Source organism: Haplochromis burtoni, unplaced genomic scaffold (assembly GCF_018398535.1).
Source record: "Haplochromis burtoni strain Fernald_Lab_line unplaced genomic scaffold, NCSU_Asbu1 Contig_551, whole genome shotgun sequence".
Classification (NCBI taxonomy): Eukaryota; Metazoa; Chordata; class Actinopteri; order Cichliformes; family Cichlidae; genus Haplochromis; species Haplochromis burtoni.
In genome coordinates this window covers 309,278-325,265 of record NW_024582912.1, presented here as the reverse complement: position 1 = coordinate 325,265, position 15,988 = coordinate 309,278, and the positions used below count along the sequence as shown (strand labels likewise).

At 38.1% G+C, this 15,988-nt stretch overlaps 1 protein-coding gene across 1 annotated transcript in view; it reads left to right on the top strand.

Annotated features, from left to right (window-relative positions):
• Window positions 1-8,194: 8,194 nt before the first annotated feature.
• ca10a (carbonic anhydrase Xa) overlaps window positions 8,195-15,988 on the top strand; it is a 286,633-nt gene continuing 278,839 nt past the window's right edge. The window contains exon 1 of the mRNA XM_005947809.3: window positions 8,195-11,941. Coding sequence (XP_005947871.3) covers window positions 11,830-11,941 — 112 coding nt within the window. The 5' untranslated portion in view covers window positions 8,195-11,829. The remainder of the gene's footprint in view (window positions 11,942-15,988) is intronic.

The following is a 15,988-nucleotide window of genomic DNA, read 5'->3' as shown; positions in this document are numbered from 1 at the left end:
CAACCGGCTCTTTAGGTTGTTTTGTTGCTTTAATTAATTAATTATCAACAACAATATAAAATTATGCACAAAAGTAATGTAAAAAAATGTGGCTTTCTTTATGTATGTTTGTATATAAATATATGGGGCCCCTAGAGACAAAGCACGTACAAACTCCAAAACACATTTCTAGCGTTAACTGAACTTCCAAAACAGAGCTACCTAGATCACTTAAATTACACAACTGAAGCATATGTTATTGTTTTTGTATTAATACACACACACACACACACACACACACACACACACATACATATATGTTATAAATATATATATATATATATATATATATATATAATATATATATATTATTATATAAATAATAAAAAAAAACTTCATTTACCTATTACTACCACACGCCCAATCCGATTGTTGGTACTTCTGACTTGTGTAGCCACTAGGTAACGAAAGCTCAACACACCCCCTAGCATCCTAGAGCACTTCCGTTGTGTTTTGGAGTTTGTACGTTTTGGAGTAATAAATCAATTATAAAATACAAAAACCAACTATTTACATTTCATACATTTCAACTTTTAACTACTTAAATTTTAAGCTTTTTCCTTTTAAAGAAATTTAAAGTGAAACAACACAAAACACTGCAAACCACAACACAATTAAATATAAACTAAAACATGGGGAAAAAGGGGGAAAAAAAGAACGCCCAGATCTTTAATTAAGGGAAAGGTTGGCATTTAGAAATGTTAAATATCACACTCAACTGACTGTGTTTTATCTTCCCATTGCACTGATGGGTGGACAGTTCTTAGGTGCCTGTGCATGTTGTTTGTGGAGCCGGCTCTATATTATATCCTTTTCTTGTAGACTCTACACTCTGCCTTTGTTTTGTCAATAAGATTGAAATGGTTCCAGACTTTGCTTCTTTTCTTGGTGTCACTCATTTACTTTACTGTACCTTTCCAATGTGACGGTGTTGTCTCTTGTTGTTGCTTCCCTCTCCCTCCTGCTCTTGTTGTGTGCTACTGCTGTTGCAACTACCGTACCCGCACCCTCAGCTCAGCGCTCAGCAGAGGGGGGAGGGGCGCAAACGCAAGGCTCTGTTTGGCGTCTCTGCTCAGCGCAAACACAAGGGACTTGCAGCGTAAAGCGAAAAAAGTGAAAGAGAGGGCAGGAGAAAGGGGGGAAAAAACAAACAAACCCACGGCTCCCATTAAGGAGCCGGCTCGCATCGTTCGCTTCAAAGATCCGGCTCCAAGAGCCATATCGTTCGCGACCGACCCATCACTACAGCCTGCTGCTGTATGCTTGGACCACCACTCTAATGGACAGGCCTCTGTACTGATGGTGGGCTCTCCTGTATCGATGTATCAAAGCACACTCGAAGCTGAGTATTCCTCCTGTTCTGAATCAAACTGACATAGGAGCCAATACAGCTAACCTTTTCTTTGGTGGTGACATGTTGTTGCTTCTAGAGCAGGGCGATATGGCCAAAAATATTTATCACGATATATATTTGAAAATTTGCGATAACGATATAACTGACGATATAATTGATGCGAGACAAAATACAACTCCACAACATTACTAGCGCAAAAAGACAACCTTCCATTTATTTTCACTTAAACAAGAAGCTGGTTTTTATGTACATTAAAGCTTTATAAAAATGTAACAGTGCAAATGCAAATTCCTTGCTGAAAGTTTAACCAAAAGGCATTTCCAGTAGAAATGGGCTGACATATCCTGAGCATAACCATGTATAATATCCACTGAAGTTAAAAAGAGGTGCTTTGCAACATTAAACTGCAGTGTGCAGTACATTTTTCGGACCATAAGGTGCACGGGATTATAAGGCACATTAAGCGAAACAAAGCAGTCAGATAAATCAAACTTTATTAAACTCATTCTTCTTGCTTCCTCCACTTCTGTACCATTGATTCATTAATGTTGAATTCTCTGGCAGCTGCTCTATTCCCATGTTGTTGCAGTATATTAATGACTAACCTCGTATTGTGGATGGATTATCTCAGTTGTTCTCCTGACTGAAGTTTGGTCCGTTTACAGCATCCTGCCATGCGATTGCATTTGTCTCTAACCATGAGGAACCTTCACGTTAACTTTTATAAGTGGAAAAGTGTTAGTGTTCGTCCTCCAGCTTCACTGTTTATGTTATGCTAACATAGCTGTGTCGCTAGCGATCACGTAGCACATCATTATATACCAGCTAGCCCAACTTCAGTAACCCTACAAACGTCACTGCTGTTTAGTTTCCTGTCTTCATTTATGTTGGAAGTGATAGCAGAGCTGTACGTTTGAATTTTTTCAGAAATCTCTCAGTCAGAACATGCTATATCATGCTTAGGTAACTAGCGAAACTAGCGAGCTAACTTCCGCTAGCTTCCTGCTAACTTCTAACTCCGTTAAATGTAATAACTTTTGTTTTCATGGATGCCTGGAAGTTAAACTTATAGTTACACCTGGTAAAGCAGCAATGCTGATCGTTTTATTAAAGATGAAAGAATTTAGACAGTTTTTAACTCTCAGTGATGCTGCAGTGTTGTTTGACCTGAAGCATACGGAGTTTAGGACCCAGATTACTCCCAGATTTAAGAGCATCTTAGTCCGACAAATACGACAATAACGACGGCCGCTTGCATGTTCTGCAAAAAAATGTGCTTTGTTGTGTATCTGACGGACAAACACCAAACCAGTTCCACATCACTGAAGTTGCACCATTTTTACAAACCAATTCTGGTTCATCTGTTTCACTCAACAATCGGCCATGTGCGTATGAAAACAAAGGCACTGCGCATGCGCGTTTTACTCCCATTCTATCGCGATATTTCATTTTCCTATCGTTGCCTAACATTATACCGGTATTACCGTGAACGGTATAATATGGCCCAGCCCTAGTTGCTTCCACAAGTTTCTCTCCAGCAACCCTCTGTTCCTTGAGCATGTTGGCGACTGAGACCAAAACTTCACCTCTGTCAGCTCTGTGCATATACTTGAAGTCCTTGAATCGGGGTCCAGTGCAGTAGCAATTTTCAGTTATGCAATGTTGATATTTTCTTTGTGTGTCTCCAGGTCTGTTCTGGCTGAAGATCATGTAGGCAGGGTCATCATTTGAGCTCTCCATGACCCAAGAGAGTTCACAAAAAGCAGGCAGAACCACAGAGCATGAAACATACTTTTTTCCTCCCAGAAGTTCAGTCTCATACCTGCAAAAGAAAAAATACAAAAGAAAAACATTTAAAATGAAAATGTAGTGCATTCATTTACTTCTATACGCACAAAAATGTCCTCTAAATATTCATGCTATATTTACACACATACAGACGCTGTCACGGCGGGGTGCGCCGGTGTGAAGAATGAGGTAGACACAGATGCAGACACGATGGAGACAAGACGTAGTTTCAAAAATAAAGCGAGCCTTTATTGTGGCTGATTGCAGAATAAAAACATGAAACTAGGGAAACTAAGGAGACTATGAACACTGTGTTAACAGAAGGCCGTGACACTCAGTGAAAGAACTATGTCAAAACTATGAACACTGAGTAAACTAGGAAACACAGTGACACAATGAGGTAAACCTATGAAAACTGTGGTGAGGTTAACAGACGATCTGACACTGACTGAGCGGAAACACACCATGTGATTCTACTTCCCTTGATCATTCCTTATGTGTATTTATACACATAAGGAATGATCAAGGGAAGTAGAATCACATGGGGAAAACAGCTGACAACAATTAACATAATGACAGGACACGTGAAACTAAAAACAATAAACACAAAACACAAAGCTCTTTCAAAATAAAACAGGAAACCTAAGGAGACAGACATGACTTGAACTTGACAAACAAAGAAAACTTGGACATGAAACATGGCAGAATGTAACTAGATAAACTAAAATGAAACTAGACTAAAAAGAATAACAAAAACACCAACAAACTCCGAATACTGGGTCACATGACCCAGGACCATGACAGACGCTATTTCTCTCTCACACACACAGTAAGAAATAAATGATGTAAAACCTTCCTGCAGGGTTTCAGTAGTGTTTCTAACATCTGCAGTTTGTCCATTTCAGCTGTAGTTGGCAATCTTGCAATCTTGGTGTTCTGTTTGGACATCCTTGAGTGTCTGCTGGTGTCTGCGGATAGTTTTCATCATGTCCAGAATTTAATTCCATCTGGTGGAAATGTTTTGTATAAGTGACTCTTTCTTTTGTTTGTGTAAGTTTGTTGCTGTTCAAATTCTGTAACTCTTGCTGGGCTGTGTTTAAAGTTGCTTAGTTGCTTTGCAACGTGAATAAAATGTTCTGCACATGTTTCAGCAAAATGTCTGTCTTCTTCTGTTCTTCTGTTTTCAATACAGAAAAGAGACATTTTGTGAACACAGCTTCTGTTGTTCATCAGTACTCCACTTTAAACCTTAAGTAATTACAACTCGTACATTCTTCTTGTGATGATGTGTCTTGAAGGAGGCTCATACATGTCTACATTTGTTGGGATCCTAAGAACATTCCTTTAGACCAATATCTTCGACAAACACTAATTGGCCTACATTTTTTTAGCTATCCACTTTGGTATGGCGTTTGTTAGCTTGTCTTACTTTTGTTTATCTACACTTACATGCTTAGATGTCCTTACATACTGCATCCAACGTAGTCTGCTGAAGCCTCCTGCCACAGTATGTTTGGGTGTGTGATTTGCTAATATCAATACTGTGTAGTGCATTGAGTGATCCTTTAGACTTGAAGTACTCTGGTGACAAGAAAACTCAACCTTGCAGTGTTTGCAAATAACTTTAGTGCTGTCAACGCTGCAGTCAGGAACAGTTTTAAAATGAAAATGTCACAAACTTTCAAAATAATAATGATTTTGAAAAACTGCTTTAATGTGCAGTAAAATAATTGTCAGTTAATTGGGATGTGCAATTAGTTGACTAGCCAACTAATTACTTACTAGTGATTTAATCTAACTGTTAAAATTGTTGTTAATGTTAAAATTTTAATTGATGCCTAAAACCGGTAAATTATTATGTCCTAAATGTTATGCAGCCCTCTGCCACCATATGGCGCATGGTTGTTGAGAAACCAAATCTAGGCCTTATCTTTGTAGTGTTAACCTTGTTAACACTATTAGAATGAGATTGCAGATACAAGTGGAAGTGAATGGGCTCTCCCTTAGCAGTTGAGTGAGGAGTTCCCTCATTCTGGAAGGTCTCAGGTAAAGCTGCTACTTCTCCTCAAAAGGAGATGGCTGTCATTCCTGGACACGCTGGAGAGATTACATTTATCGGCTGGGCCTGGGAAAGGAGGACGGGGCGAGGGGGAAGTCTTTAGATAAGTGGGAGAAAATGGCTGGATGATTTATTGTTTTGATATTTTTAAATGTTATTAAAGTTGTTGTAATGAATTTTCTAACATTGTGCATTTTTCATAACACATGGCACGATATGCCACACTTCTCAGTCACAGTTTATTTATTTTTCAAATGTTGCTATTTTGTCATATTTTAGTTGTGTTATTATTTTAGTAATACGTGAGCTGTAGTAACATGTTTTAATATCGTATATAACATTGGTTTATTTTAAGTGTTTTTCTTGGAGTATAGCGTGAAATGTTGATGATGTGCAATGTGGGGTGCTGCACAGTTAAATTGCACGTCTTAATTAAATTGTACATCCTAATTTAACGTTTTAGAGTAGTTGGTTAGTCACCTTTTTTTCTTTAGTTGACTAGTAAATAATGTGTTAATGTGCCTAGCCTGTGTGTGTGTGTATATATATATATATATATATATATATAGGGAGAGGGGGAGAGAGAGAGAGAGAGAGAGAGAGAGACATACACGTATAAAAGCATAGATTTAATTTTGTTTGATAATTGATATTGAAACAGATTTTTAATCAGGTTGCCACAGTTATTGTTGCGTTAGTTCTTAGTTGCATTGCACTGCATCTTGTGACATTAAAAGTTACACTTAAAGCTATTAGGAGTGGCTCATGGTCAAAGAAGACATTAATTTGACCTTAATTATCTCCATCCATTTATTTTCTTACCACATTAATTCCACCTTCTTCTGTCCCTCCCTCACTCCACCTGCACTGCTCCATGGCTGGTGCTACCAAAGGCACCCTCCTGTGACTGCTAGGGCTTATTGCTAGTTGTTGCAATACTACTGTTGACAGCAGAGTAGCAGCAGCAGCCCTAACGGCTAACATGTTGCTTAATTTGACATATTTTACTGCATGGATTTTATTTTGTCTTAGTTTTTCACGAACCTCCCATTCACACAAGTGAATTTCTTGTGTGGACTTCCTCTTTGTTACCTACTTTGAGCCAGTTAATGACAACACACACACACACACACACACACACAGAGAATGAGAGAGATAATGGTCTCATAAGTCAGTAAGCACAGCTGTTGGCAAGGTCAAGTTTAATTTATGGATGCACTTTGGCACTTCTAGTTTAGCCTCTGCATCTCTTCCATTCTGACGTTCTCTTCTTTTCTTTCCCCTTTCCTCCCTTTCTGAGTCCATCCTGTACCTGCCCTGCTGTCCTGTCACGCTCCTCCATCCCTCTCTTCCTGCATGGTTGGGTTTATGAATTGCTCAAGCCCTTCAATGAATATCAATGCAAGAGCTTGGATATTTTATGAAAATAAACTGTTTACTGAGACTGTCTCCTTTGGCTTTATGGGAGGTTGGCAACGGCTGAATTGAGTGCTGCCTCATTCCCAAGCAGGGATGAAATAAGCTGGTTCAATGCTAAATAGGATTCAGGTCAGTAAGAGTCTGTGGCCAGCCAGATCTGTCATACAGGTTTAGAGCAACATTCTCATTTCAGAAACCACACAACAAAGTGTGGAATTTTTTTTTTTTTTTACCAAGGGCGTTCTCACATCTGCAGCTTAACATATTTACACTTGGCTGGGACTTGAATGGGGTCTTAAAGAGGGTGATCTCTTTAATCAAGAAGGAGTCCACTAATTGCCAAGGTCAATAAATGACTGGTTTCCAGCACAACACAGATTGTAATACAAACTCTAGATTAGGGCAACACAACTAGCACTGACAGGGGTTCAGACAGTATTTTACTAACCATAACAATAATTACCAAGCAATAGAAGGTAATTTATTTTTGTTAGCAAATAATATAATACAATATCTAATATTAGGTAATAGTCAGTTTTATCTTTCAAAGTCTAGATTCTAGGCAAAAGGGATGAATTGATAGATGGATATTGGTATTATACTGATAATCAGATACGAGGATAAATAGACTAGCGAGCCTTTGTATGTATAACAGTGCAGATATCAACACAGATCTGTACAAGTAGCTAGATGCCCTTTGAAGGAGCGAAGAGCTTTACTTTACACAGCCTCAATTTAAAGGTTTGGTGAAATGGGTGACACTGGGAGCCCATGGTACATCATGCATCCATGAACATCTGATATTTAATGAGAATAAAAAGGACTCTGAAAAAATGAGACCACGTCAAAGAACACAAACTGATGACAGGCTTGTACATGTGTCTTCTAAAGCAGGGGGACCTTCCTGGTACTGCAACAAATTCAATCCATTTGGCATACCTCAGATTTTCTTTATTGTTTCCCCTTCTTAAAATGCTTTTTGACAGCTGCTCTTCCACAAAGAACATTTGTGATGAGGCTTCAGGCAGGTAGTAGATAGATCAACTGAAGGCCCAGATGAATTTCTTAGGTCATGTCTTTGTTAAATTTTTCCCATTTCTTAAGGACATGATTTCCAGATATTGTTCATCTGCTGTCGATTTGTTTGTAGGTCTACCAAATCTTCTTTTTCCCTCCACTAAAATGAAACTAATAACTCTTTTAGAATCACTGTGTTGGTGGAAAAATACTATTATGTGCTTGTCAAACTCTTTGCTGTCTTTATGTGTACACACAACACTGGTTTATCCTTTGAAATATGTGCCTTTTGTCTTGAATGATACACAAGTGCTTGTTTTATATCTGGAATTATACATAAGTAAAATGTTAAGTAACTTGACAAACAACAATAGCAAAAACAAACTTTTCTATTAAAATGGTAAATTAGATGAGTCTGAAGCTGCGTCCAATGTAAATGGTAAATGGACTGCTTCTTATATAGCGCTTTTCTACTCTCACTGAGCACTCAAAGCGCTTTATACAACTCATGCATTCACCCAAACCTACCCATTCACACAAGCACTTTACCTAAGGCGACCTGCTACAGCCACCCCAATGTCCAAAGCCAACCTTTCTAAGATCATCAGAAATCCTAGAGAACTGCTTTTAAAGACCACTTTAAACAATTCCAAAAGGTCTGACTCCCTGGAAGCAAAATATAAAGAAATGATGGGCGGCTCAAAAATTTTGCACAGTACTGTATAGATATTTGTAGCACTTCACAAGTCCAACTCCCACCTCTACTACTTGTAGTCTTGTTTTCATGTTGCTCCTTGTGTTATTCATTTTCTTTTCCTTCTATTTGTATGAGCTTGTGGCATGTTTGGGGATTTTGTCTTTTACTTAACCTTGCCTGGTTTGTATGCTTTGCTGCCTGCCTTGATGTGTATGACCCATGTCCGTTTTTGCAATGAAAAGTTAGATATTTTAAATAACACACCCAGCAACCCAGCAAGAAAAGTGTTTCCTGTGTTTGTCACAAACAGTTATTTAGATAACTCCCGCAATAAACAAGGGACCACTGTAGGGACCACTGTATATATAGGGACCACTGCAAAGAGGGGCTAAGGCATTTGTGAATTTTGACTGCCTGATGAACTGAGGAGCTACATCCTGGTCACACTGAACTACAATTCCTTTAGCCCTCCACCCAAACTAACTCAGAGGGCAACCTCCATAAGGCTCGCATCTATTCCTGCATCTGGGTTGACTGACAACAATACCTCTTGGATTACTGTTCTTCCAAAAGCATTTCCCAAGGCCCCAGAGACTCATTCACTGCTTACCTCCCCAGAGAGCACATTGCAAGAGGTCCCCACTTCTTGTTTTTGAGTCTGTGCTAACCTCCAAAACTGCTGTTGTGACTCACAGCCTTTCCCCTTCACTCCACAGTAAAATCGTTGCCAGTGTCATGTTCCCCAGTATAGCTGGTTTCACATTAATTAGAAAAAGCAGGTCACTGCCACTAACTGCTTTAAATGAAAATAACGTCATTTTCACATAATTTTTTCAAATAATTAAATTAAGTCATTAATTTAGTGCTACCTTGGTACTACTTACCTTGTCAAAGTGTAAAGTTTCAATAGCTGACTGTGGCTTGCTTTGTAGGCTACTGTGTTGTTCAATGATGCAGTTCTGGAAACTAGAATTACTTGCTTTGATTACAATAATATGATAAAACAGATATTTTAATGGAGAAAATTTGCATGCACTGCATTACTTTAACAAGGAAATTAATTATGTTATGGTTCACCAAGTTCTGGAGCCAATGGTAAAGCTATTTTCTTCAAATCAAATCAGCACTGTTGAGGTGTGTGTGTGTGTGTGTGGTTTCTGATCAAAAGTTAATCAGCTTTGTAGAAGTTTTGATATTTTTTATGATGTCCATCTGACTAACTTCCCAACATCTATCTATACATACATTTTCTTCCACTTATACAATTCAGGGTTGCAAGGTGGCCCAAGTGAGGTACAGCCCGAACAATCACTATGCGAGCACACAGACGCAAACAATGATTCGTGGTCATTAGGTTTACTGGCCATTTATAATTTGCCAGTAAACCTAATTTCTTGAGAGAGCCCATGGAGGCACATGGGGAGCTTGCAAACTAGACACAGAATGGCCCCAGCTGGTTGTAAGTGCCGTCGTTACCACTGTCACCTTATAGTAAAAGGTTCAGGGAATACAGCTCTCCAGTACATGGTAGTACAGTGGTATGCAAAAGTTGGGGCATCCCTGATAATTTTCATGATTTTTCTTCATAAATCATTGGTTGTTTGGATCAGCAATTTCAGCAATATATCATATAGCAGATGAACAAAATTATATTTGAGAAGTGAAATAAACTTTATAGAATTTACAAAAAGTGTGCAATAGTTACTTAAACAAAATACAGTTGCATACATTTGGGCATCCTTGCCATTTAATGATTTTAATACCTTTAGCACTAATTATTGGAACACAAAATTTGTTTGGTAAGCTCCCTGATCCTTGATCTACACACACAGGCGAATCCAATCATGAGAAAGGGTATTTACACTGCATCATTCAACTATTCAGCCCACTTTGCACAAGGGGATGCTGTATAGGAGAGTAATGCAGAATTAGCCTTTTCTGCACACATGCCACAAACAGAATGGCTTGAGGTATGCTAAAGCACATTTTGACAAGCCAGCTTCATTTTGGAATAAGGTCCTGTGGACTGATGAAACTAAAATTGAGTTATTTGGGCATAACAAGAGGAAACAGAACACAACATTCCAAGAGAAAGACTTGCTACCCACAGTAAAATTTGAGGTTGAGGGTCCCATGGATTCCAGTCAATATCAGCAGATTCTTTTAATTCAACTCAATTCAATTTTATTTATATAGCCAAATCACAACAACAGTCGCCTCGAGGCACTTTATATTGTAAGGTATACCATACAATAATACAGAGAGCAACGTTCAAGAATCAGTGATAAAGTTGAAGTTGTGCCGGATATTGAGCTGGATATTTCAACCAGACAATGGCCCTAAACACTGCTCAAAATCTACTAATGCAATCATGCAGAGGAACAAGTACAATGTTCTGGAATGGCCATCTCCAGACCTGAATATTGAAAAACTTGAAAATCTATGGTGGATTTTTCTGTTGGGGTGCCCAAATTTATGCACCTGCCTAATTTTGTTTAGGTAACTATTGCACACTTTCTGTAAATCCTATAAACTTAATTTCACTTAAATATCATTGTGTTCATTTGCTATATGATATAATTAGATGACAGTGCTGATTTATGAAGGAAAATCATGAAAATTATCAGGGATGCCCAAACTGTTGCATATCGCTGTAAATGGGTCACCAGTAACCTCACTGATGTTAGTTGCATTATTTTTTAACACGAATAAAGAGATCAGTGTGTATTCCGTCTTCGTCAGTCTCATGGTAGTAGCATTAGCCAAAAGTTGAAGAAATAAAACAGACTACATAAAAAGAAACCTGTTGCAATTTAGGTCTTTTTGGGTTCTTTGGGGGGGGGGGGTTGCCAGTCTAGAAGAGCTGGGCAGAGGGTGCAGTCTTCTAATAGTCTGGAAAGACTGACATAGTCCTATTTGGTTGGTCGATGCAATGCTTTAGGCCAACTCCAATGAAACTGAACCTGCTCTCCAGTGTTACTGCAACAAGGATTTTGGAAGTGATAACAGAAGGAAGAGGGTTGTTCAACCACCTCAACATCCATTAAAGAGAAACAATCAGGACAACATCTGGACATTAAATTAGGCCTTAATTTTGGTGTTTAATTAGTAAATGAAGAGTTGGGGTTGTGGGGGAATTAAGATCCAAAAAAGTATGATTCCAAAAAAAGTAATTCTCACTTACAGCTTTCTCTTTGTGCCCAGACTTCTAGGCCTTTGCCTTCCAGACCTTTGTCTACAGTTGACACAACATAAAATAATAAAATTTATACTAATGTCTATGGAGTCATTGGATCACACAACAGCTTGCTAAGTGTATACACATGTGTGCGTTTAGGTTGAAACTATTTCCTAAGCCCTGTTGTTTATAAGAGGTTAACAGAGTATATTACAGTTAGGCTGGGGAAAAAAAAATCATTGTTGCTTCATTGTTTACATTTCAGATACAAGTGACTGATGTCCCTGTTGCTGTGTCTCTTCTCTCCCCCTTTAGCACAGCCAAATCCACCAAAAATTCATGAAGGATGGTGGGCATACAAGGAGGTGGTGCAGGGGAGCTTTGTTCCAGGTATGCTTCAAAACTGTGTGCAGCACTTTGATGCATATAGTTTTCACAATACAGATTTTCCTGCATGTACTTTAAATATAATATATATAGTGCACATGTATAGTGTGTGTTTGATCCAGAAGTCAGTGATTACTACACATTTAAGATTACATCGGGCAACGTTGCCCTTCTCTCACAGCTAACACGTCTTTTTGATTGATAGCAGCTCACTGATCCTCCCAACTTTTCCATCTTGTTTTGTATCTGCATGCCAATTATTTCCCAGAGATTGTATTTTCTGCTTAGCTTAGGTGCTTTTGAGTTGTGTGTGTGTGTGTGTGTAGATGATGCAATCTCTGTCTTTATGAGGACTAAATGTCTGCATGCAAAAAGAGCAATTAGGAAAATTGAAATAGAGGACATTTAATTTCTACTCTTGTACTAGCATCAAAGCGAACTTTACCTGAAGGTTAAATGTGAGCAGTGAATCTTTACACGATGAAAGTGGAAGTATTAAGGAGCAATTAGAGGTAACTCACCCTAAGGCTGTTTTGTCAACTCCCTGTTACTCATGAGGTATCCGTTGGTGTCAATACCCTGACAAATTTGCCACTGCAATATCAGCTGGCAAGAGATAATAGTCCCTTTTTACAGAAAATTTAAAGACTGAGTTTGAAGGGCAGGCAGTGCTTTTGCAAAGGTTTAAAATCCCAGAGACTGGATTGGTGCACTTTCTGGTCCTGGAATCTTTGTGCTTTTTTTTTTTTTTGCCTTCCCTTGTTCATTATATTTTCTGGCCAGTGTAATAGGCTGGTGCATCGGGTACCTGATACCAAAGAAAACCTTCTGTATATCTGGGCCACAGCGTGGTATCTAAAAATTCTCTCTTGTTGTGCATACAATAACATAACAGTTACCAGTGTACAGTTACTGTGTAACCTACATACACATTCACAGGTCATAGTTTCAAGACAGCTAAAATGCTGCTTACACTTGGTTCACAAGCTGTGAAGTTATTACAAATCCTAGACTGCTACTGGATTGGATGGGTTTCTGCTCATCATTTCAAGATCTATTTTTGTTGAAAGGCATATATTATCATAGGAAAATTTGTAATAGATATTGATTTGGATATTTTTTAGCAAGGATAGACAGATATAATAAAACTTTATTAAGTGTTCAGTGAGGGTATAATAAGAAAAACAAAATTGGTTGTGATTTGAGGTTTTGCAGAATTCTCCAATATTTCTCTCTGTGTATGAAGATGAAAATGTCATGATTTCAAATCACTCAAACGGATTCAGTAGCGTAATAAGGTAGCAGGACACTGCAGTATGTATCCTGTGAATAAAGTTCTGAAGGCCACTGTTCGCATTTCAGCTATATATAGTTATATTGCGATTATCAAAGAGACAGCTTAGGAGGAAATGTTATTTTGTATTACATAATCATCTGACAGGAGTTCTTAACAAAAGTAGCAGTTTGTATGTTTGATTGACGGTCAGATTATTGTTGTTGAAAAAGAAATGGAAATACTACTTCGACCTCACAGGGAAAAACGGTAATATCAATGCAAAGCTCATCTCAGGTTTGAAATAGTGCTATCAGAGTTCTGAACCCTCTTCCCTTCTTTTCACCTGTTAATAGCCCATTTCACTTTGCTGAAACACTTCTCTGTGGAGGTCATAAACTGTGGCCCAGCATATTGGAACATTTGCACCCCAAGGTTAGCAAAGCAGATGTAATCACGTTTTCAGGCCTGATTGACCTTTAGAATATTGCACAACCTTTCAGTGTACTCTCAATTAGCTTTAAATTTGATAAAGGTCAGATAAAACTCCAGGTACTGCATCAGTTTCCGCTTTGCGTTTACCTTTTGTTTCTTTGCCATGTCCTTACATTTGACTCCTTCAGTTAAAAGTTGTGTAATGTGTCATCAGCATCACTCACTGCACTTTCAGAAAAAAGGTTACAATAAAAGTCAATTTCTATGATCTACATGAATCTACCTACTAGAGCAAATTATTGTTTTGCTTTTTGGAAAACCAAAAAGGCAAATATATGTTCCCAAGTAGTAAAAAGTTGCATCCAAATGTTAAAGTGCAATTAGCAGACAGTATTCAGAAAGAAATTATGATATAAATTTTGATGCAAAAGTTACCACTTTTTGAAAGTCCTTTGAAAATGCAAATCGCTTTTCAAATATCCTGTATCTTATTTTGCCCCTTATTTTTTGCGTTATGATTTGACAAATACATAAATAAAATACAATTGAACAGAAAATTAAATTAAAAGTTCATTTTTGTATCATTGTATAGCGTTCAAAACTGGTGTCCATAAGATACAAAGCATAGGGGTACTTATTTGGGAACTTGAGAATTACATTGCCCCAGTTATAAGCCATTGTACCTCTAAAGACACTATAAGGTAATTTATTTTGTGTTTTTCTTTCTGTAGCAAAGACTTGACGGCTCAAACAATTCTTCCATTATTACATCTTTGGATTATGCTTCTTAGTTTATTCATTTTGGTATAATTAATGAATAAGCGTGCTTCATTTAATTTGTGTGCCATTTAGTTTTTGTCTGTGATCATATTATTCAGCTGAATTTGAATTAACATAGCAACAAGTTTTTTTTGTGCTGTAAAAACAATAACCACCATTAAAGTTATTAGAATTCTAAATGACCAAAATAAAAATTGCTCAGAAAAGCAAAACCTCAGTTCTAGTCTGTGTTTATCTTAGAGCACAGGCATGAGCAGAATTTTAGGTATGCTAAAAATATCATACAAATTAGATCCTGCTCACCCAGTTGCAACTCCTTTGTTTTTGAGTGTATGAGTTTTCATATCCATCTAATTTTTATGTATTAATGCAAGACTATTAGACAGTGGCTCTAGTGGCAATACATACCAAGGAAGACTTGGGTATTTGTTAAGATCAAGAAACCCCGAAAGAGTCAATGTTAAGAAGGAGTGTTAGTGTGGGATTTGTCTTATAAGGTGGCTCTTTTAAGTAAATCTTTTTCATTGGACTTAAATCCAAATCTATGTGAAGGTTTCAAAAATACCTGGATTGATGTAACATTGCTATCATAGACATAGCTGCACCAATAAACTATGGCTGCAAACCTGATATTTAAAAACTAATATGTATAACTTTTTACTAAAGGTGGGGAGATTGATCTAAATATTGATAATACTTGTAACATCGGACCCAAGAAACATAAGCTGGGCGAATATGGCGACAGCAGCACTTTTATTCAATACTGTGGTTTTGCATCGGGACATAGACACTCCCGCTCTCTCCCACTGCTGTCACATCCGCCCTCCTCTCCGACTGTCACTGCCAACATATAAAGAGTTGACAGTGACAGATCCCCAGCACACCTGTTCACCCCGCCCCTGCGCCGCCCCGGGAGCTCACTGCGTCACCCCTCCTCTGCAGCTGGCCAGTGACCACACCCACGCCACAATACTTTACTGGTCTCAGATATTGGCTAAATACTAGTGCATCGATACTTTGTTTCTATCCTCTAAGTTTAATATGTAGCACACTGAATTATATTAAATCGCCTCTGACAGTGCGCCCCAGGGCAGCTGTGGCTACAATGTAGCTTGCCATCGCCAGTGTGTGAATGTGTGTGTGAATGGGTGAATGACTGAATGTAGTGTGAAGCGCTTTGGGGTCCTTAGGGATTAGAAAAGCGCTATACAAATGCAGGCCATTTACCATTTACCATAAATAATTGTTTTGAGAAATGAAAACATATACTTCCAAATATGCAGTAATAATTTATTTTTGTTTTTAAGAAAAGTAAGAGCCACATATGAGGATATTCGTTTAACATTTTGATAGAACAGTAGCAGTATAATGTCCTCGTAAGTGGCTATCATGCCCTTGTAGAGCAAAATTGAGTATTTTGGTCTAAATAACCCAAAATGTGATGTCCACATATGTAGATGCCAGGTCCTAGGAGGTTAATGTGCTTCAGGGACTAGGAGAAGCCCAATACAAAACACATAGAATGCTTATCACAGGCAGCCAACCTAATTTTTACAGTGAGC